Genomic DNA, 24,823 nt, shown 5'->3' on the forward strand with positions numbered 1-24,823 from the left:
CAAAACAATCATTTTGTCAAGGTCCAGCTATGCACTGACCGCTTCTGTGCCAACAAAACGTCATAATATAACAAAAGAGCAAGGTTGCTCTATGATATAACGAAACGTCAATGAATTACCTTTTTGGTCAATTTGACACTGACGGTTAAAGCCATTTGACACTTTCGGTAAATAGTAATGTCCAAGGCCCACACTTCGTGTATCACAACTTCTATATCAATATAATAACAAACCTGTGACTGAAGTTTAGGCTCAATTGGTCATCGGAGTCGGGAGAAAATAACGGGAAAACCCACCCTTGTTTCCGCACGTTTTGATGGTCATAACATAAATTTAAAATAAATCCGTAATTCTCGATATCGAGAATCATATTGTTTTAATGTTTTCTAAAAAAGTAAAGTATTTCATGGAATAATATGTTTCAAAGCCAAGATAAGTTATTCACCATTACCTTCTGTAAACCCTGTAAGTTATTTGTAAATCTGTGAACTTGTTTTTGTACCGAAAGTGTCCAGTAGCTTTAAGCATGGAGGAAGTAATGTTAAAACGAAGCAATCGGGCAGTTGAAGTAAATTCGTAGTCAAATCCTAAACACAAACAACAACAACGAAGTGCTCTCAGGCATCTTAGGAACATGTAATGCTAGACAGTCCACAAGCGGTTTTTTTTAAACACCGTTCCCCCTCTACGTTGTCATTTAATCATCCGTGGAATAGGGGTGCATCTCACGAAAAATATCTCACGAAAGAAGTCTCACAGCCTTTGAGAGTAATTAAAAAATAATTATTCATAGACTCTCCACAATTGAATACGGGGAGTCCCTGTGCGCCCGTCGAGGTTTTCACCCTCCAAATAAAAACATCCCTACACAAGTGTAATTTTCCAAACGTCCGAGCATCAACATTTAAAAGTGTCCCTACACCCTCCACCAAATTATGGTATTCAGCCTGGTGGACTCCTTCAGCCTGTTTCGAACCCCGAAAGCCACAGCTGACGCTGAAGTCTTGAGTTTCGAAAAGGCCCACATAAACTGGGCATGGTTCCCACTGCAGTATGTGGCTAAAAGTTTCGGTGAATTTTAATTGCTTAATCCGCTCTTCCTGATTGATCATACCCTAGCAACAGCTGTCCTGCTTCATCAACAATTCTCACGTTGCTATGGCAACAACTATTTAAAGCCACTACTGATACGAAGGGACGCAATGACTCATTGTGGACTTTGGTTTCTTATTTTGGTCTGCACCTTAAAAATGCACCTTAAGATGTGAAAACGACCACAAGATCATCGACAAAACACAAACCAAACTTCTTGAAATGTTGTGATTTGTTTTCAGATGTTCGGTTTGTCGTTACACATTGGGTGATACCATTCAAAGTCACTTTGCTTTGTATGTTGGTCTAATAAGCACTTCCAATGTCCTCAAAGTTGGTTGTTTTTATTTGTATCTTGAAAAATAGGCAGTTTTTTTTCCAAAATAAGTAATCTAGCCATCAATTTTGTTTAAAATAAATGAAAATAAATAAATAAATAAATAAATAAATAAATATATCAATAAAATTACACCAGACCAGCAGAAATCGACATCATCTCACAGTTAAAGTTATCTTTGAAATATTTTCGTTGAATGGAAAAGAACAGGTTAAAACCATAATCATTCGAAAATTGCTATACTAGGAACAATGCTTTGTGTTTCACCACTAAGGACGAAGTCAGTTTTAATTACTAATTTGCATGTTTTACCAAGGGCCAAGTTATTTCCTTTGTCCCACATGTATCATGTTTTTCTAATTTTTGTTTTGTTGTTGTCAGTATTGTTTTTTTCCCGAACCACGTGATTCCCGAGTCACGCTAAATTGTAGATATTTGTATATAAAATAGAGGTATTCATTGAACTATTTAATTATTTTGTTTATTGTTATTATTATTGTTATTTTCTGAGCTTCTGTTACTTACTGTGCCTGTTATATATTAGAAGTATTTACTGGAGTGTCTTTTGATAGTGTGTTTATTTGATGTATGCCTTTGCTGATGAATGTTGAATAAACGGAGTAATATAACTCCACATCAAGAGAAAAAAGAAGAAAAAAAATTACCCCTTCTCAAACATTGCGGTGTTATGCACAACGGAAATACTTCACCCTAATGGTCATGTTGATGTCAAACTTCGATCCAAAATAATCTTCCAGATTAAACATTGACAACTATTTATCTAGATGATAACGGGTGATTAATTACCATGGTAACGGCCATTACAGTTCAGTTGACCGGTTAGTTAAATTGGGTTCCAGTCTAAGTTTGATATGCTGGCTGTTTGGCTGTTGCATGCTTTGTTCAGTATTTTGAATTGTTTTATTGTTTCATCATAATATGTTTTTTTTTTTTAGTATATCCCACTCAACCATATCAATTGCTGTCTAAGTGCCACCCCCCCCCCCCCCCCTCCCTTCTCATCCTACTTTGTCTTACATTATCCACGGCGAGAAAAAGGGGCTAGTATTCTGTCTGTTGATCCAGGTTACACACCCCATTATTCTCTTGTTCGCTTTAAAGGAACACGTTGCCTTGGAATGGTCGTTTTGGTCTTTGAAAAGCGTTCTGTAACCATTTGTTATAAAATGCATATGGTTAGAAAGATTTTGTAAAAGTAGAACACAATGATCTACACAAATATGCCTCAAAATTACTTGGTTTTCGTTTTACCTCGTTGGCTAACATGGTAGGCCATTTATGGGAGTCAAAACTTTGTGGCCGACCGTGTTTGTTCGCGACGTAAAATGAAAACCGTGCAATTTTGAGTGATACTTGTTTGGATCATTATATTCTACTTTTAAAACATCTTTCTAACCATATGCATTGCATAACAAACGGTTACAAACGCTTTTTATAGACCAACTCGTCCGATTCAAGGCAACGTGTTCCTTTAATAGATAGTAAGCCTGATTTTTCGACAATTTAGCGTTCGACAACATTTCAGGGTCGAAACGTGAGACTACTAAACTATACTTTTTGTGTTCATTAACCAATGAACAGGTCCTTTTTGCTGACGTAAATTGAAAAAAAGCTAGTTTTAAGAAAGTAAGAACAGAAATCTATGCCTTTTCGAAACTACTGATTGCCTTGGGCTACGAGTTGAGATCCGAGTACACCTGATTGAATCTGACAAGGCCCGAACTCAGGCCAAAACCGCGATTTCGAAAGGGTCAGAAATGATCAGGGTCACAAGAGGGCCTGCTGGCTTACCCGGCAAATGGTTTTGCAATTTTTTTTATAGCTTTGATTCCTGCGTCAGCTTGACCGGTTTCTGGGTGACTCTGACACGGATTTCGAGTCACTTTGACCCGGAAACTGGTCAGTTCCATTTGGAGCTGGAATCCGGGTCAACTGACCCGGAAGGATTCGGAGTGTTACGTCTTCATAATGAGCAGAAGTTTGGTAATCGTTCGGCCTTTTAACAGTGTAGAGTTCGTTCTTAATTTTATTAACTGACGTTCAACTAATATGTCATGTGAAAATTATATTTTGTCAATTTTGCAATCCATTGTAATTCATGAACTGGTGACAAACGGTTCATAGCGATCCAAACACCAATGGTTTGCATCTTGTCCACAAATACCCATTTTCGTATTGGTTATTCAGCTTCTTCGGTTTGCCTTGCCCAAATATTGACAATGCGTGGAGTCTGAAGGGGGTGAAATCTAAGACCATTAGGGACAGCTACTCCAGACCGGTGAATATGTGGGCGAATTCACCCCCCCCCCCCCGAAAAATACAATACGAAACGGAGGCATGTAGCCTCGACGCAAGGACAAACGCCTTGTAAAATAAATGCAATCCACTCTGCCAACACTCGTGCGTTTCCCGTGCAGGCCCCCTGCGTGTTGATGATGCCACCCACATTCAAAATACCACCTTTTAAAACTGACAAAATATGGAGGCGTGAGCGAGAATATGGGTAGATTTGTATATGCCTTCAAACACAGATTGGACAGTGAAAATGCGTCTGTAGTTTCAGTTCGCAAAGATTTATGGTTGGAAATGAATGATTTGGCATGATAGTGCATATAATAATATTTCCGTTTTTTCCCCACAAGTGAGTTTGTAAGTTTCAAAACAAACAAAATTGTTTTTTTCCGGCAATGCCGACCAGGTGTATTGCTGCTGAATGCAGAAAAACACTTTTTGAAATGTACCAACTCACGACTTGGACGTACATGTACTTTGCACGTGTGTTTACTATACGCATTGCAGGCAAAGTCCGCCTCGATTTACGTCACAAAAGGGGTAGGCGGAGTCAGCTCCCCCAAACAACTTTATATATTTTTTAAACATATAAATCGTGACAAACAACTACTAAAAAAAATTGTTTTATTGTTCGTAAGCATATACTCTTATGTTTGAAAGAAAAAAAATTCTATTTCCAGGTGACTTTAAATATTCACGATTTGTACTCACAAAATCACGAGTATTTATTTACGTAAATATTGACGTGAAAATCACGATCACTGTTCCGAATTGGATACTGGGCCACAGCAGGTTTAAGGTCAGGCACGGTTACTGTTGACTGGGCAAGTCCAGTAGTCTTGTGTTTTTCAACTTAAGTGACTACCTCACTTTGAAATAATTATCTTAAAGACACTGGACACTATTGGTGATTGTCAAAGACCAGTCTTCACACTTTGTGTATCTCAACATACATACAAATAATAACAAACCTGTGAAAATTTGAGCTCACTTGGTCGTCGAAGTTGCGAGATAATAGTGAGCGAAAGATCAACATTGTCACACGAAGTTGTGTGCTTTCAGATGCTTGATTTCGAAACATCAAATTCTAAATCTGAGGTCTCAAAATCAAATTCGTGAAAAAAACTTCTTTCTCGAAAACTACATTACTTCAGAGGGAGCCGTTTCTCACAATGTTTTATACTATCAACAGCTCCCCATTACTCTTTACCAAATTAATAAGGTTTTATGCTTGACATTATTTTGAGTATAATTACCAATAGTGTTCACTGCCTTTAGTATTAAATAGTACCTCACTTTTTGACAATTGTTTTCAACAAAATCAATTTATGGTCAAAGTGTTGACTTTGAGTCTGATGAACACCTTTGGATTCTAGATTGAGTAATGAAATTTGTAAACCCACTATTAAGCTTTTCTTACATCGTATGGCATAATGTCATAGCTATAATTTATTATTATCATAGCGATTTTCAATGTTTTATATATGCATGAAAAACACTCATAATAAATGGCCCTTTTCGAATCCACGGCTTCGGCTTTGGATTTGGCTCCAGGCTCCGTTCTCATCTGAAGCCCTGAGCAAGTCACAAATTAAAGACAGTGAACATTATTGGTAATATTGTCAAAGACTAGTCTTCTCACTTGGAGCAATTCAATACGCATAGAATAACAAACCTGTGAAAATTTAGCTCAATCGGTCGTCGAAGTTGCGATATAATAATGAAAGAAAAAACACCCTCGTCACATATCACACCGTACGAAGTTAAGATGCTTGATTTCGGGACCTCAAAAATATTTCTTAGTCTGAGGTCTCGAAATCAAACTCATTAAAATTACTTCTTTCTCGAAAACTACATTACTTCAGAGGGAGCCGTTTCTCACAGTGTTTTATACTATCAACCTTTGCACATTACTAGTAATCTAGAAAAAATTCATGCCAATAATTATTTTGAGTAAAGCGCCCGAGCAGAATCTGGGAACCGAAGCCGTGGTTTCGAAAATGGCGATCCATACAGCAGTAATACCGTGTTTCATTATAGGGATAAGAATAGCAAGAGGCGGAATGAATAGTTTCAGGTTCGTTTTATAGAAAGTTTCAATGAAGCAGACAGCTTTGTTATTCATGAAATGAGCTCTATGGCCTCATTGTCCAAGTTCGTGCGAGTTCAAAAGGTCAAGTCTCATGGCGTAGATATTTCTTTGCAGTAATTTTATTTATGTTGACCGACCAGTGCAAGTGAAGCGTGAAGAAACCAAGCGCGCGGGGGGGGGGGGGGTGGGGGGGGGCATACATCATCTTTGAAAGCAAACTTCACAGCAATACGACACAATACTATGACACTATTGGTTATTGGTTTGGGTACAAATCGTTTGTATGTAGACACCCCGCCAAACAGTGTACTCCTACAGTGTCCACCATACCTCACAAAAGGCTAATAAAAGTGTGAATTCACGCGCCTAAACACTAGCTATGGGGATGTTTGTGTGCATTTGAAACGCCAGAACTTGAATATAACGCATGCGTAACCGATTTGCCATATCCTCCAAAATGGTTGGATTCAAAACGGATATTCGTGTTAGTCATGCACTCTAACACAAACCAAATCCCCTTTTCCTTGTGAGTTTTTAAAACAAATCAAGATGGAAGTTAAACATGGATGACAAATCCGATAACATTACACACGAGCAACTGAATCTGCCGAAGACAATAATAATTATTTACAGACTGCTTCTCACCCAAGGAAAATATTATATAAATCCAAAGAACTTATTAAAAAAAAAATTTGTTTGTTAAGGATCCCTGTGGCCATCTGTTCAAAATTCTGTTCTAGCGGGAGTAAGAAACAAAAGCCACCATGGCAGACACTATATTATTTTTAAATTTAAAGTGGCGTTTGTGGTACCTATTGGTCCTCCATTGCTAAGGTCTCTTAAAGGAACACGTTGCCTTGGATCGGACGAGTTGGTCTATAACAATGCATTATGGTTGGAAAGGTGTATTAAAAGTAGAATACAATGATCCACACAAGTTTGCCTCGAAATTGCATGGTTTTCCTTTTACTGTGCGAAATAACACGGTCGGAATGGCCGACCGTGATTGTCGCCGAGGTAAAAGGAAAACCACGCAATTTCGAGTGATACTTTTGTGGATCATTATATTCTACTATATTAAAATAGCTTTCTAATCGTATGCATTCTATAACAAACGGTTACATACACTTTTCAAAGACAGACTCGACCGATCCAAGGCAACGTGTAAAAGGGTGAAACTTTCGCGCTCTTGTCCGAGTGGTGTAAGTTTCACTCTTTTGAAAGTGAAAGTCAATCTGTGTCACTCTTTCTAAGTGAAGTTGAATATTCACTACACTATATTATTAATTAGTTGAAAGTAACACAGTCTTTGCACTCTAAAAAGAGTTGTCCGCCATAGTGGCTCTTTGCAAGAGTGGTATGGCGGACAAAACGAGTGGTTTCTCACACAACATAAACGATTTCATCCCAACCATGACTAATGCTATTTGTCGCCGCTGATAATGTGTGTACAAATTGAATCCACATAGAAGTTAACGTGACCGTATGAAATGAAGTGCATTGATTTGGTCCACCGCTGTATAAATGTTAATCGTACTTAAAGGAATACGTTGCCTTGGATCGGTCGAGTTGGTCTTTGAAAAGCGTTTGTAACCGTTTTTTTTTTATAAAACGCATATGGGTAGAAAGATGTTGTAAAAGTAGAATACAATGATCCACACAAGTTTGCCTCGAAATTGCGTGGTTTTCCTTTTACCTTGTCGACTAACACGTCGGCCATTTATGGGGGGCAACATTTTGACTCCCATGAACAGCCGACCGTGTTAGTTCGCGCAGTAGAAGGAAAACCACGCAATATCGAGGCAAACTTGTGTGGATCATTGTATTCTACTTTTAAAACATCTTTCCAACCATATGCATTTTATGAAAAACGGTTACAAACGCTTTTGTTTTGACCAACTCGTCCGATCCAAGGCAACGTGTTCCTTCAACACTTTAAATCATTTCAAAATCATACCTTAACAGCTCATAGTTATCTCCGGTGTATATGTAAAGGGTCCAAGGTGTTCCAGACCACGGATGGCGAAGATCAGACATAAGTTATTCCTGAAGTATCCCTGTATACATACCTCGCTGGCTTAACGAGCAGTCGTGAACTTTTGCTGGTGTTGCTTCGCAGCAACCAAACAAATGGCGCCGCTTCAGTGATTGTGTCAATATGCTTACATGCTTAACTTATTTTCTCAGTTCATAATGCAGTATTTTTTTTTGTAGGTGGATATATAAGTAGTGTTTCGTGTGCTTCCACGATCTCAACTGTTCGAAAAGTTTGCATTAAACTGTTACCAGGGTCTCGAGGTAAACCTGTGGCAAGGTATGAAGGCAATAGTTGGAGTCAATTTCTATCTTTCTGTTAAAACAATGCATTTATTAGTAAAAGTACATTGACCTTAGACAGCGCCCTCGTAGTGCCAACTCTATGCAGGCCACAGGGTTAAAAAGTTTTGTTTAGGGCTATTGTTTACATACACCAGAGCAATACCTTGGAAGGGTGGTATCAAAACTAATACTGGAATACTTTTGTATGTCAGTCATCTATTGAGGTGTGTCCTTCTATTTGCGGGAGGTGAAATACTGGCGCTGATCGAGTTGTCAGCTGAGAGCACTTATACATGATGTACCGGGCCATGTTTTATAAAAAGATATGCGAGTTTTATATTCAATCGTAATCAATATTTACTTACTGTCTTTGCTGAGTGAATCAATACAATCGAAGCAATGACGATTTGTTGACAGTTTGATAAGCAATGATAGTTAGAACACAAGTCACTTGACGCAACTTTATTTATTCCCTTTTTCTTATTATTATTTTTTTTTTTTCCTTTTTCCTTTTCTTTTGAGAGTGGGTGAGAGAGATGGGGCGAACATCTCCGCTTTTCGGGGGCGAGGGGGGGGGGGGGGCACGATCTATTTTTATATCATATCAGTCACCGGTAGATGGCCCAGTGGAAGCTAACTCGGAGGGACTGGGCAAGTCTATAATTTATCTGGTTCGTTTTGATTTGTAAGTTGAACCAAAGTTTGGTTGAACAAACGGCATTGCGTGAGCGTTCAATAAAAAAAATAAAAAAACGCTTGTCGTCTTGCGGTCCCGTGGCGTTTGTGCATTCTTATAATATAACTCTATGGTCTGGGTCTGGTACACTTGGTGTTATGGGGTTAGTCTGCTTGCTGCGTGCTTAGCGCGTTGCTTTCGTGTGGATTTTCAAAGGCAAAATAAGATAACGTGTAAACCAATCAAAAGGCAGAATCCTTGTACAGTGTATTAAAGGAACACGTTGCCTTGGATCGGTCGAGTTGGTCTTTGAAAAGCGTTTGTAACCGTTTTTTATAAAATGCATATGGGTAGAAAGATGTTGTAAAAGTAGAATACAATGATCCACACAAACATGCCTCGAAATTGCGTGGTTTTCCTTTTAACTTGTCAACTAACACGTCGGCCATTTATGGGGGTCAAAATTTTGACTCCCATAAATGGCCGACCATGTTAGTTCGCTTAGTAGAAGGAAAACCACGCAATTTCGAGGCAAACTTGTGTGGATCATTGTATTCTACTTTTAAAACATCTTTCCAACCATTTGCATTTTATAAAAAACGGTTACAAACGCTTTTGTTTTGACCAACTCGTCCGATCCAAGGCAACGTGTTCCTTTAACACCGAGTATGTATTACTTTCTCATAGGTCTATACTTTATAAAATTAAAGGGAAGGTACATGTTTGGTAATTACTCAAAACAAATAATAACCTAAAAATTGACTTGGTAACGAGCATTGGAGATTTGTTGATAGTATAAACATTGTGAGAAACGGCTCCCTCTGAAGTAGCATAGATTTTGAGAAAGAGGTAACTTCTTACTGAAATAACTAGAGACTTCTAGCCAGAAGTCTTTTATTCCTATCTGTGAGCAAACAAAATTCGTCCAACAAGGGTGTTTTTCTCTCGTAATTTTCTCGCAACTTAGAATACCAATGTAACTCAAATTTTAACAGGTTTGTTTTTTATGCTTATGTTGGGATACACCAAGTGAGAAGACTGGTCTTTGACAATTCCCAAACGTAAGTCCGTTTATCCCTCCTCTATGATCGACTGCTGGCGCCCTCACTCGTTCACATTGATATATGTGAATATTATCTCCGTAACACACGTGCAAGTGTGAACAGCTTTCAATGGGTATGAGTCGTCAATCTTTAGGTAGAGAATACCTTTAAATCAGAAATAAAAATTAATTATGTATAAAATGTTAAAAATGTACAAATATTTTATTTTGACATACTTCAGTGTTGTTTGACATTTAAAAAAAAATTATATTATGTTTTAATTCCCTTTCAAATTTGCTACATAAATAAATAGCTATTTTTTAAAGTCCACTCAGCGCTATTCATTCATGAAAGATGAAGAATGGGAATAAAGCTTTTTCATAGCAAGTGGAATAATTACTGTTTTACAATTTAATTAACATTTACTAATAAAACAGTTGTATTTAAATTCTTTAACACAATATTTAAGCAGCTGTATAGGGAACAACGTTGTCAAAATACATTTTTATCTAAAAGTTGCACTTTAAACACCCCTATTTTGTAGTATCGACGAATCCAACCAACATGTGACCTGTACACGCGCCAATGTCACACTGTGCCACGAAAACTGAATTTCTTAAATCTCTGAAGTATTTTGCACCTATTTTTGAACTAACATGGCGGAATTGACGAGCTATTTTACTCGAAGAAAACGAATCGACAGTACACAGCCGTCGAAAAGACGTAAAGTTCTTCTGAGTGCAACTCAAGAGGAAGGTGAATCTTTATTTTCTACGTCGTCGTCGTGTGCTGTCGTGGATGAAGAGACACTCAAATTGAAGGTAATGTTACTTATTATATACACGTACGTGTACATGACGTACAAAACACAACAATCTGACAATAATGGCCACACTTTTGCATGCCGATACAGATACAGGAATAGTTTCCGATATCTTCCACTATTGCCACCACTTTTTCATTCATAAGAAATTAAAATTGTATGTAATAGTAATTTACTCAAATTAAGACTAAGATTATGAAGAACGGCCTATTCATTTTTTAACCAAAACAAAATGAGTGAAAAGTGGCGGCAGGATCTGGATACGGAAAGTTTGGAAACACTTTCATCTTCTGCCACCACTTTTTTGTTTGTTTTTAAAAGGGATTATGAACAATAAGTATCTTGTAGCACTTTCTCACAGGTTATGAGATATTCCTTTCGGTAAAATTGAGTGAAAAGGTGATTGCAGGATCCGGAAATCTTTCCAAAATCCAGGAAGTCCAATCCAACGCCAATCAAATTAATACGAAATGTCAACGTTGTCTTCTGCGTCGTCGTGAGTGAGTTGAGTGTAATTTAGTATCAATCCTCAGATTGCCCTCTGAAGATTAAGAATCTCAATCTCAATTATGTTAAGCTTATTTTATTTTGGTTAAATCTTATTAAATTTTTAATTTGATATTATTCTTTTTAAAATTTTAGAAACTGAATACATTTAAGATGCATGGTAGTCTTAAGACTTTTTTTTAACTGCATGCAATCTATACTAACGAATACATGTAGGTTTGTTTCATAAAGTAGACTCAAGTAGATAAATTACTTTTTGAAATCCCATCGTCTTGTTTTTGATGGCCATGCTTGAAAGTCATCCTTAGAAATCTGGGTTGAAAAACAAAAGTTATTCAAGACTAAAGGTGGATTGCATTGTAAACTTCTCCGACTACCAATATTACCACAAATAGGATTTTTATCTCAAACTATGTTTTTCATTTTTTTATTTTTGTTACAGGAAAAGTTCACTCTCTCCACGCCAACGGCAACAGCTAAATCCAAGAGAATAAGTCGCACAACAAGTGTGAGGCCGTCTAGAAAAGCAAAGGGTCCACTGGACAAACATGTACAGATTGTATCCAAGAGTCCGCCCGCTGTTCGGCTCTCTCCCCCGTCAACTCCAACTAAGCGCCCCCAACAGTCTGGCGACACAGCTCCTAGTCAGAAGAAAAGATGCAGGATTGGAAGCACAGACACGGTGGCAGAGTCCAGTGACCAGACGATCACAGAGACCCCATCGAGCGCCTCTAGAAGGAGAGTTCATGCTGAGAGGAAAGGAGTATCGGCAGCTCGGGGCAGAAAGTCGGTTAAGAAAAGTCTAGAGTCGTCACTGCTGGAGTGCCTCAATACCAAGGTATTTATTGATCCGTTCCACCTGCACTTTTTTCTTCAGGCCCCTTTGTTATCCTGAAGGCACGTATTCCTACTGCTTGAGCACCAATCAACCATCCTTAGCTTTTACGTCCAAACTTGTGGATCCTGTTGAGTAAACCAATGTAAACGTAAACGTGTAACACTCAGCTATAGTTGTAGGATATTGACAAGTTGGGTGGAACATTATTCTTTTAGAACATAAGCCATTTACAAGTTAGTCAAAGCTTTGAAAAGTATTATCCATTTTCTTTTTCGGTCTTGGGTGAGTTCTCAGTTTAAATCCCGCAGACTACAGTACTTCAAAAGTTGATTTTATTTGTTACTTAGGGATGACAAACGCCAATAGACAATTCTGAATGAAATGTCCGGCACAAGGTTAACCGGTCTTTTGCTGATCTGGAGGTTGCAGTCTAAAAGCATATTATGAAAACACTGAATCTTGACTGTGCTATTCAAATTGAGTATTCACTGGTTATTACGATGAGATGATGACATTTTTTCATTAAGTTAGTTTTCAAACCAGCTGAAGACAATCGGAGCGTACTGATCGAGTCGCTGAGTTGTCAACCACCAGTTCCTTTTAAAACCAACACTACTCAAAAAAGATTTACAAACTATCGCAAGCTTCGAGCACCTAAATTATACTCCCACCATGCAAAAGTTCAAATCTTAAAAGTCAACTTTAATTCTTTCAAACTAGAGCCCTGGTGATCAATGCGAATCCCAGAAACCGTCAAAGTCAAACAAATCAACCTCTGAGTTTACCAACGTCCAAGAACTCTCCAGCTCGACCTCGTCTTCACTTGACTCTGGAAAGCTTCAAAGCTTCATTGAGAAGTCTTCTCAATCTGTCTCGTCGTCGACAGTTAACGGAAGTACGTCGACTGCTAGGGTGAGTAGCCGCATCAGAGGAGCAGTCAAAGATGTCCTGCAGATACCCTCGGCATCAGCCGGAAGCAGTCTGTGCAACGATGGTGGCAAAATTAAAGTAAGTTAGTTGTTTATTCAGAAGACTGACAGCCCCCCGCCCCTTGCCTGAAAAGAATAAGAATTAAGCCCACTGAAAGTTGTATACATGTAGTTATTAAAGAATGGCCTCAAAAAGACCAAAATCATTGTAAATTTGGCATTGCTCGTTTTTTCTTATGTGCAAATCTCTTTTGAGCAGTGTTGGTTTGGAAAGAACTCGTAAGTTGACAACTCAACGTTTCAATCAGTTTGCTCTGACAGTCTTCAGCAGAAAGGTCAGAGTTGATTCAAGAGCACAAGATCTGAAGACAATCGGAGCATACTTTTAAAATTGGAGCATACTGATTGAAAACATTAAAGGAACACGGTGCCTTGGATCGGACGTGTTGGTCTATAAAAAGCGTTTGTAACCCTTTTTAATAAAATGCATATGGTTGGCAAGACGTTTTAAAAGTAGAATACAATGATCCACACAAGATTGCCTCGAATTTGCGTGGTTTTCCTTTTACCTTTACTGTGCGAACTACCACGGTCGGCCATTTATGGGAGTCAACAATTTGACTCCCATAAATGGCCGACCGTGTTAGTCGACGAGGTAAAAGGAAAACAGCGCAATTTCGAGGCATGTTTGTGCGGATTTTGTATTCTAGTTTTACAACATCTTTCCACCCATATGCATTTTATAAAAAAAAAATGGTTACAAACGCTTTTCAAAGACCAACGCGACCGATCCAAGGCAACGTGTTCCTTTAAGTTGTCAACCACTGGTTCCCTTCGGAACCAACACTACTCAAAAGAGGTTTACACATTGCCACCGCAAACCTCTCCTAGTTATACTTCCACTGAGCAAAGTTTCAAATCCAACTTGTTTTCCTTTTATCCTGAGCAGAAAAAGTTGTCACCAGCAGAGATGAGAGAGCAACTGTCAAAGACATGCAAGCTGAGCGATCTTCAAGCTCGATTAAGTAAAGTCAAGCAGTTTGTAGATCAGTCCAAACTCCAGCAGAAAGCTACAAAGGATTCCACCAGTCTCGCAAAAAGCAGCAGCAAAAAGGCAAAAGAAGCCAGCAGTGAGAAAATGTAAGAGAAACAATAAAATAGTATTGACCCCTCGCACGCGCATCACACACTGCGACTGATGCTCACCATGTTGGTGGTCAATAGGCATACGTGTAAACGTCGCGTCACCTAAAAATGCGCACTTCACTGAATAACACACGTTGACAGTGACCACCAAAATGGCGCATCCAAGATTATTCTGACGATGACGTCAGGTGAAATTGGTCAATAAAGTACAAGAATAACTTTTTACAGAAAAATTTACTGTCCCCGTCTAGCTCCCCTTTCCACTAGGTTCTGGTTGCATCTTTAAAAAAAGAAACAGGATTTTACCGCTAACCCCCTACTCCGGAGCAATGGTACATGTAGCTTTCCCTTGTGTTTTCCAATTTGCCGGGGTAGATCTAAGTGAATGGGCTGGCTGTCATTCCCCAAGGTTGCTCCCAGGAGTAGCTAAATACCCAGCGTTCGACCTTAACGCTGGTCCGCTGGCCAAATGCCAGTAGAAATCGCGGCGGACCAGCTGAAACACTTTGCCAACTGGTCCGGCTGACCAGTCAAAAATATCGGCAGAGGTACTACAGAACTATGACTATTTTTAAAACTATTTTCAGGCTCGAATAAAACGTAAAAACATTCACTCAAGATTTGGATAAAACATAAAAAAATCACTCGAAGTGCCGCTGAACGCTAGCAAACTTCCGACGATCACGCATACACAGCGCAAATTCCCATCATGCAACGCAAAGGCTTGTAGTCTTCGTATAGTTCACGTGTGGCAATTAGTGTAAGAAACATTGAACGCTAGAGGGCGTTTCAGAATATTCGATAGCGTGAGAATAGACGCCCTCTATTGGTGAAAGTGCGCGATAGCTTACAAAACTAGCTTCAATCGCCTTGACAAAAGACCACAAAGCAAAACACATTCTGTCAGCAGCAATGTCGTCAACGGAGCAGATTTCAGTGTGGGAATAAGAGTCTAGCATGTTTACGAAAAACGAGACGGTGATGAGGCTCCATTCAACAAAAACTACCAAGTTAGAATACTCTGTATGAGCGAAACGGAGTATTTAATTGTGTTAAGTAAGGTTCTTCCGTCCTGATTTTGTTTAATTTTGTTGATATTTGGGGCTTTTTTTTTGCGGGGTGATTGGTGGGCGATCTAGTTTATTGCTCCATGGGTATGGGTTTATTGGTCACCTAATGCGCGGTTGTTTGGAGTTTTTTGCAGGTTGATTTCAAGGAGGACTTGGGTAGAATGCAACAGTGTGTTTAACAAAGGCGCGGTTGTTTTTGCTGCTTTTAAAAACGTTTTTTAAATGAAAATTTTGTTCACAAAACAGACACCAGCACCGACCATTTCATACACATAATTGAAAAACAAAATACCGTAAAACTCATATGGCCGCTTCATGGATGTTGCAACTACTATGTTTCTACTTTATGTTGGGGGTTTACTTTTTCTGGACGAAAATGAGAAGATTTTGGGAACTTCGGTAGATGTATTATGTTTATGAATACTTATTAAAACTACAATAAAAGGCAATGTTAATACATAGACTTGAAGGCAATACATAAAAAGTTAATGATTTTAACAGTCGGCTTTAAAGGGTTTTTTGTTTGTTTAGTAAAACACTATAATTTGTTTTCATAACAAAAAGTTCTTCTTACTCGGAATACTTCAATGTCGAGTGCTCACAATAAACCGTGGACTAAAAAGAAAACTACCTAAATAAAGATCATATTAAATTTTCCAATTTGCTCTGACAAATAATTTGACCTGTTTTTAAATTAATTTTAATAATATTATTGTTATTCCATTTTTCAAGAAAAAATACTCTCTAATTAATGAGCCCCTTACGAACACAATAACTTGGTACACATAAATAAAGTATAACTTCCAGTGCAGTCAAGTTGACGTTGCAATTTATGTTGAGTTTTGAAATAGCGACGATCGGAAATCGAGCAGTTGGTATACAACAGTATACTATTAGTTTAGAAAAAATTATTAAAAAATTGACGGACCAGTCAAAAACCTGGCGGACCAGTGAAAAATCAAGCCAACTGGTCCTGCTGGCCAGTTGAAAAAAAAGTTAAGGGCAACCCCTGAATAGCCGCCTTTTGAGTGTATGATGTCCCAAACATTAACAATTTCCTTTAAATGCACGGATGAGCTTAACAGAATCTTTTTTTATTTTGGACAAAGGGATGAGACATTCATGCCGGCGTACCAGAAGTACAGTTCACTGATCAAGTCTTCACCAGATACCCTGACCTTACCCTTCAAGTATAGGATTCTGGAGGAGATGTTCCGCAGCATGGATACTGTCGTCAGTATGCTTCATAATCGCTCCGAGACTTGTTCCTTCCCTAAACTCAAACAAGCTGTTCAGGAAATGTGCCGCAGGTTAGTTTATACTTTGACGATCAGTTTCCCTCGTGTAGCAGGACAAGAAGCTACGCATAATGTCTCGGTTACTACTAAAAAGAAAGAAGGAAAAAACCGAGATTTTTAGTAATTTTTCACAAACACAACAACCTTTTGAAATGAAATTTTCACAGGTTGGTTTTATTGTATCATGTATCTACATTCATTATCTACAGGCAGTGGACACTAGTGGTAATTTTCAAAGACTAGCCTTAACAGTTGTTGTATCTCAACATATGCATGAAATAACAAACCTGTGAAAATTTAAGCTCAATCGGTCGTCGAACTTGCAAGATTATAATGAAAGAAAAAACACCCTTGTCACACGAACTTATGTGCTTTCAGATGCATGATTTCGAGACCTCAAATTCTAAACTTGAGGTCTCAAAATCAAATCTCGACACCAAAGGTTTACTTTGCCTGCGGGCAATCACAAACAATTACAAGTCACAAAATAAATCAAACGAAATACAAAAAAGATATTTGGGGTGCTTTATTTCAAAATGTTCAAAAGTATATAGTCCAAACACTCAAAGGGTACATACTTGGTTTCTCCATTCTACTTTATTAAGCCCCATTCACACTAGAGTAATTTAGCAAGGGCCCCTTGCTAAATTGTAGCATGGTTGTAAAATTTTACCAAAAGGTACCTCGTGTGAAAGAACAACAATATTTAGAGTGTCCAGGGTCCTTTGTAAAATCTCGTTCAACATCGTACATTTTGTCGGAGGTCCAGAATTACGACAACATGTTAACTAGCGGAAGTTTTTACCAAGGACGTGCGCCGCATCATCGTGAAAGGGAACCCTTGTTTGTTGAGCGACGATCTGGGTAAAGTTGCGTTGCCCATACAGCGCATTCGATTGTTGGTGCTATCTTGCCTCATCAAGGTGATCAGGGTTACCAACTTGATCTTCGCTCTCATGGAGCACACAGGTTGTTAGTTTTTTTTTACTTTGCAGTGTTAAAGCTCACAAAATAAGTCACACATGGTGATAACAAATAAACAATCTATGCTCGTAAATTTCGTAGCAAAGGGACCCTGGCTACATTTTTGCCGTGTGAGAAGGGCTTCTTTGTTCACTTGGGTTTAAACCATCAGCTCTCCGAGATACTTTTGAGTTGCATATTTTTTTGAGTTTAATAACTAATATTTCGAGTCTGTGTCTCTTGATATTCTACAGGACATTTGAGTTGCGAAACGTTGGTCAGATCAAGACAGTTTACCCCACCGCCTACTTCATGAAGCGAGAATCAAAAGGTCCCAAAGATAAAACGATGGAGTTGATTATTGAGACAAATACTGGATCAGGGGTCCAGACGTCTGCTGGTATGTATGGAACTGAGTTTATCTTATCAACAAGTGTAAAATTTGAACAATTACTTATTAAAAAAAATTAAATATTGTTTTATTCCTATTATTATAAAAAAAAGGGGGGGGCTTTATTTTGAAAACAACCCAAGAGAGTGACATTACTTGAGAGCTGAAGGTAGAAATTGATATTCCTCTGACAACAATCTAGAAGGTGGAGGGAAACACGTACCAAGCAAGAAAATCTAAGTCTCGGCTAATCAATCAAGAACGAGCTGAAAGTTTGGTTATTCTGAAACAAAGTACGTCCAATGATTTCAACTTGTTATTAATCAAGTATTTGTTACCACTTAGGACGCAATTCACACGTATCGATACTTGAGAACCTTGATATTCTTTTGGAAGACCTATTTGCCCTTAAAGACACTGGACACTATTGGTTATTGTCAAAGACCAGTCTACTCACTTGGTGTATCTCAACATATACATAAACTAAAAAACCTGTGAAAATTTGAGCTTAATCGGTCGTCAAAAAGTTGCGAGATAATAATGAAAGAAAAACACACCCTAGTCACACGAAGTTGTGTGCTTTTAGATGGTTGATTTCGAGACCTCAACTTCTAAACTTGAGGTCTCAAAATCAAATTCGTGGAAAAATACTTCTTTCTTGAAAACTATGTCACTTCAGAGGGAGCCGTTTCTCACAATGTTTTATACTATCAACCTCTCCCTATTACTCATTACCAAGTAAAGTTGTATGCCAATAATTATTTTGAGTAATTACCAATAGTGTCCACTGCCTTTAAGAGAAACAAAGCATCAGTCCTGGCGATATACCGTCATACAGTAGCATCTATCATCGGTGATCTTTTCAATTAAATATCCCTGTCTGGAATATGTCTTGCTTTACCTACAGGTTCAGACAGCAGTGAGCCATCAGCACCAACCAAGAACAGCTCTACATGTAAACTCATGAGCAGGTTTACCCCCTCGTTGTTGATCGCTAGACGCACTATATTTCATAACAATCTACTGGACATAGTCAAGGAGCATCACAGTGTAAGTCTGTTTTCCTTGAAGATTCAAATTTAACTGTCCGAAGTTGAGTTTTCCTCAATGCTTACGGTATGCAATTGAGAGTTGAAAGAAGAATTGGTAGTTTTTGGTTGATCAAAGAAAACTTGACTGGAGTGGGACGTGAACCAACGACCTTGTACAAAGTGAGCTATCCAGCCTTGTGTTGGCAGTCTTCCTTCTAGTCAATATCTTTGTTCAGGTGTGCCAGTCAGAAGCCATGTAACTGTTAGCTGTCTTGAGACCAGGGAATACACCCAAGTTATCGATACTACCTAGGAAGCGGCAGCAGGTGGATCACCTTAAGAATAAGAATGACAAATATGTTTGTTCTCTCTTTTACAACTTTCAGGAATTTCTGTCAAAGTTGGACCGACCCCTCAGCGTTCCGAACGACAAGCTGACCCGATGGCATCCCAAGTTCCCTCTTGATCAGATTGCCGAGGTAGAGTCTGCCGATTTACCTCGACCCCCTGCAGTCAAGACGTACAACACAGCTAAAGATGTCCTTGACAAAGCTAGGGTCGTCATTAACCCAAGAGTAAGTCGTGACAATGCAATTCAAATCGACGACCTTTGCAATTGTAGAGCAGTGTCCTACCAATAAGACCACCGAGATAGCCCAGTAGCTAGAGGTTTGAATCTCAGCCTTGCGTTATGTCTGTAATTTTGTTTTCACAGAGCTCAGGAAGGTATCCAGTCTACATGGTATACAGTGCTAACACACATCAGTATATTGGTTAAACCAAAATTAATATTCTTTATCCCAGATGCAAATTTTCATCAATACTTGTGCTATTTTAAGTTATCACACAAGCGCGAGTGGAATACAGAAAAATATAGCGCATCTGCGTTCCGTATCCAACGAGATCGAAGGCTGAGTTGGATATGGGACGCAGACGCGCTATATTTTCTGTATTTCCACGAGCGCACGTGTCATAGCGTATTAACCTTCAAGCAAACTTGGCGCGTGACATAGAACACACAATACGCATGGTAGTGATATTAGCCGTGCAATATAGGTTTTTATGACTACTCCATTCTGCCAATCTGATTGGAGGATTAGCACGTACTTGAAGATAATTTGTTTTATTAATTGTGTCATTAATTGACCCTCCAACACACTGACACTGCAGACTTCCACAAAGTATCGGTGCAAATCCCACTGGGGGCACGCTATGTCGATTGGTTTTTCAGTGTCTACTTGACTGCATAGGTTTTAATTCTCTGGTGTTTTCCTCCAACACCTAAAGCTGAAATTTCTTCATCATTTTTTTTTTTGGGGTGGATTTCTCAAAGAGTTAGGACTATCTTATCTCGAGTTACTCGAGACCAGTTACTCGCCCTAACTTAGGGCTATCCACGCAAATTGTATATCTCGTAGGACTTGTCCTAAGTTGAACTAGTCGTAACTCTTTGTGAAATTGACCCCTGACCAAATGTCCCCATTGAGTGGCAATCAATCTACCGGAGGTGAATGTTTTTCACTTGGTCCAAAGGTCTTTGTGGCTGGTCCTTCCGTTGAAGTACATAGTTTTAGTCCTGTGTTTTTTTCTTTTTTTTGTTCCAATTTCTCTTATTATTAATTTCCACAGGTAGCTAAAGCGCTGGAAGTCGTCGCCAAAAACTCAGCGTTATTAAAAGCAGAGAAAGAGAAGCCCAAAGTGGAAGAGATAAGTAGTTCCAAGCAACCAGTCAAGAATGAAACCAAGACGTCGGCAGTTAGCGGTGTTAACCAATCATTACTAGATAGAGTAAGTCATCAGTCTATTCACTGCAAGTTTTTAAACGGCCAACATAGACTTAAGCCTGGTTCATTCTTCCTGCAACTCGCTACTTATTTTTACATCTCAACTTTGCAATGAATAATTGACATCGGTTGAAATGTGCTCAACTTCCGCAAAACATTCCCATTAAAAACGGCGTCATGACGTCAAAACTTGTATCGCATTCGCAGAAATAAGAACATGGCTTCAGTCACCACTCTTTAATTCCAACTTATAAAAACCTCTCTATTTTAAAAAAAAATTGTCTTTTTATACTCAATTTCTTCAAGCCATGTTTAAATACTCCCCACTGTGTTTATATCGCATGTTTAATAATGGCCACTTGATCTCTTGACCAATCAGAATGGATAAACTGTCCCTAGTATTGATGCATATATTTCATTGTAGCGTGGCAATAACTGTTTGGTAAACCTGCAAGTTTACAGTAGCATTTAACCTTCCTGAATGAAATTTATTGTGTATTGTAGATTCGAGCCAAAGAAGCCATGAACTTGACCGCTATGATGACCCGTAACCCAGCTGACCAAGAGAGAATCTCCATGCTGGAACGTCTTCCTGAGTTATGTCGCATTCTCAGAGTGTATCCTTTTCTGCCTTTGTCGCACACTAAGACCTAGTTTCATAAAGCTGTTTAGCAGAAAATACTGATTGAAATAAATTTCTTTGCTATGTTCTGATCCCTGTTCTCAGGTTCAATTGTTAAGGTGAAAAATAACTTCTTTCCCTAAAATTACGTTACTTCAAAGGGGGCCGTTTCTTTCAAAAGCTCTCCATGACCTAATTTCAGGGCTCTGCTTAACATAAGCAACGAATCTGCGTTTGCGGAAGCAGAGAATTCTGTGCTCACGGCAAGCGTATTTCACAGGTTAGTTGGGAATTCGGGCTTGTGCACATGGGTACTCGCGTTACAACACTTACACAGCTAACACAGAATGTCAGCGTAGAATGGGGATTGTACGCGCAGAATTTGGCAGTAAGCAAAGCCATGAATTTGGGCCAACTGCTCTCTACCAAGTAAGTTCTTTATTCTAGTCAGCTTGTGGAGTAATTAAGAAAAAAGTAAACACTCCATTGGTCATGTGACTTTAAAGAAACTTTCTTTTTTTTTGTCATCAGTAATGATGAGTGGTGTTTGTTTTTTCCTTGACGGAATAAAACCAGATATTTTATTGCTGAGAAGAAGGCGGCCATACCAGTGGAGTCTGCTGTACAGAAACTAACAGAGAGCTATCAATCAGCATTATCAAAAGGTAAAAGGTTTAGAGCAAGATACTTGAATAAAATAATAATAATAGGGGCTGGCTATGAAGTGCTCATATTCGTTACTCAGTGACACTCAAGGCACTTCAACATTCAGTATTTTCCTGCAAGGTATTGTGGTGCTACGCTTTTGACAAATTCATGTATTTGACCATTTCCTTATTTAGCACCATATAATAGTTTGTAAAGTGCTGTCGTACAATATTTGTCCAATCAAACCAGGAACACCAGGGGAACCCCTTCTCTTTTTGATAAGTGTGCTGGGATATGTTTGCGTGCATTGCACAACACATGGGACTTGCAGCTTTAGAACGCAGCATCGGAAGAACCCCCCCCCCCCCCCCCAAAAAAAAAAAAAGTGTCTTGACCGCGAGTCCATTGTTGGTGTCATTTTACAAAAGGTATTGGACACTTTCTGAACAGAACAACAATTAAAAGTTCACAGATTTACAAATAACTTACAGGGTTTACAGAAGGTAATGTTGATAGACTTCCCTTGAAATATTATTCCATGAAATGCTTTACTTTTTGAGAAATCATTAAAACATTTATCAATTCTCGATATCGAGAATAACTGTAATAACTTTAAGTAAAACTGTGTTTTTTTTATGAATTACACACAGCTCAATGTGAGAAGCATGTAGCTTTGATGGTGGAGACTCTGCCAGAGTGGGTTACCCAGGTGAAGGTACGCAAAGATCAATACCTCAAGATCAACAAAACCAAAGACATGGTGCAGGTCAACGAGAGACTACGCCAACTACTCAGGGAAAGTAAATACGACAAAGGTCAGAGTTGAAGATAGACCATGGACGATCTTAAAGGAACACGTTGCCTTGGACCGGTCGAGTTGGTCTTTGAAAAGCGTTTGTAACCGTTTTTTATAAAATGCATATGGGTAGAAAGATGTTGTAAAAGTAGAATACAATGATCCACACAAACATGCCTCGAAATTGCGTGGTTTTCCTTTTACCTTGTCGACTAACACGTCGGCCATTTATGGGGGTCAAAATTTTGACTCCCATAAATGGCCGACCATGTTAGTTCGCACAGTAGAAGGAAAACCACGCAATTTCGAGGCAAACTTGTGTGGATCATTGTATTCTACTTTTACAACATCTTTCCAACCATATGCATTTTATAAAAAACGGTTACAAACGCTTTTGTTTTGACCAACTCGTCCAATCCAAGGCAACGTGTTCCTTTAAAGAGTGAATTGGGGTTTTTGGTGGCAGCAGACTTGGGCTTATCCCAATTGGTGTCTATAGCTACGGCTACGGCTGTTTCTAAGGATGCTGCTAAGGATGTCCTATACCTCATCGCATCTCGTCTCGGAAATCTAGCTGTAGGCCTAGCTGTAGCCAACAATTCAGACATGGCCATGCAGGGTAGATCCATTTTTCTCATTAATGTGCGCATGCTAAGAACTACATAAACAATAGAAATTTACCTGGTCAGTCTGCTGCCACCTAGAGTTCTAAAGAGTTTAATTTAAGGTCTCTAATTTTGCCATCAGTTGATTGGCAAACTTTGCGAAGCCATCTGTTCAAAATAAAGCCACGTTTTAGAGGGTTTTTTTGTGGAAGAAACTCAATTTTGGAAAGCGCTTGTAATGGGACTGTTTTGGGGGATGCCAGTTGGTGTTGGAACTTGCCATGTGAATCTATCTATAAAGGTGCACATGCCAGGAAGTGATTTCTTTGGATTATCTCAAAATCTCTCATGAATAAATTTAATTAATATTATTAGATACAAACAATTGCAATAAAAACTAAAATACATCTAGGGAACACTGCCACCTCCTTTTTCAACCATTACTTCTGAGGTATCGACCTGACCGCCCAAAATGTTGAGGTAAAGTGGAGTTGTCTTTTAAGCCCCCTTCGAAATGACGGCTTTTTGCTCTGTCTTTACCTAAAGTGCACATTTTAAATTAAGTGACACAGCTGAACTTAAAGCCGATAAAAGTGGTTTTGAAAAGAGCCTTAATGTTTAAATTCAAGTTTAAATACATGAATGTTGTAATTTTCAGAAATGCCAAACTTTAACTTGAACAATAATAATTAATAACAAAATGATTGTATGCTGTTTTGTCCATCTATTTGTCATAAACTTTTCTACTAAGACTTTTTATACTGTTCTGTGTTTTTAAAATTTAAGGTTTTAAGAAAATTTATAGAAAAGTAAACATGGAGGCTTAGAAAATGACCCACACTTTCAAATAGCAACTTAAAGCCATTGGACCCTTTCGGTAAACACTATTGTCCAAAGCCCACACTTTGTGTATCACAACTTCTATATCAAATAACAAACCTGTGAAAATTTATCGGAGTCTGGAGAAAATAGCGGGAAAACCCACCCGTGTATCCGCGCGTTTCTCCGTGTCCATGACATGTGTTTAAAATAAATCCATAATTCTCGCTAACGAGAATCGATATTGTTTTACTGTTTTCTCAAAAAGTAAAGCATTTCATGGAATAATATTTCAAGGGATGTCTTTCACCACTACATTCTGTAAATCTTGTAAGTTATTTGTAAATATGTGAACTTTTTTTTTTTTTTTTTTTTCTGTACCGAAAGGGTCTAATGGCTTTAAGCAGGAAACATAATGCTTAATGATTTACTGCTAAGCAAAAATGAGCAAGAAACCAGTTGTAAATGGTATGTAAGACTAGACACTATTTTGGCTAGTAACCGTTTTAAGGTAAGCAGAACAACAACCCTTCACTCTTATGCTAAGAATCTCGGTACTCGGGTCCTAATGTGTCAATATTCAAGTGTTATGTTTACTCGCATGTACTGACGACATACTGCAGTCTGGTGCGGTGGTGTTCACTTGAGAGCTATAGTGGAATGTTTGTCTGACACACGGGG

General features: G+C 38.6%; 2 protein-coding genes across 2 annotated transcripts in view; one reads left to right on the forward strand and one right to left on the reverse strand.

The window, feature by feature from the left end:
* LOC139934936 (sodium-dependent noradrenaline transporter-like) overlaps positions 1–7,978 on the reverse strand; it is a 29,227-nt gene extending 21,249 nt beyond the window's left edge. Inside the window, exon 1 of the mRNA XM_071929363.1 lies at positions 7,792–7,978. The gene's annotated coding sequence lies outside the window, so the exon portion shown is untranslated. The remainder of the gene's footprint in view (positions 1–7,791) is intronic.
* A 2,441-nt stretch (positions 7,979–10,419) lies between these two features.
* LOC139934722 (uncharacterized) lies at positions 10,420–24,095 on the forward strand. Its single transcript, XM_071929098.1, has 13 exons — positions 10,420–10,693; positions 11,645–12,040; positions 12,761–13,048; positions 13,919–14,109; positions 16,295–16,495; positions 17,701–17,846; positions 18,745–18,887; positions 19,255–19,443; positions 20,498–20,656; positions 21,157–21,269; positions 21,851–21,939; positions 22,573–22,766; positions 23,152–24,095. The coding sequence occupies exons 1-12, from the start codon at positions 10,529–10,531 to the stop codon at positions 22,746–22,748; spliced, it is 2,256 nt and encodes a 751-aa protein (XP_071785199.1). The 5' UTR covers positions 10,420–10,528; the 3' UTR covers positions 22,749–22,766; positions 23,152–24,095.
* Positions 24,096–24,823: the final 728 nt, after the last annotated feature.

This window comes from Asterias amurensis, chromosome 3 (assembly GCF_032118995.1).
Source record: "Asterias amurensis chromosome 3, ASM3211899v1".
NCBI lineage: Eukaryota > Metazoa > Echinodermata > Asteroidea > Forcipulatida > Asteriidae > Asterias > Asterias amurensis.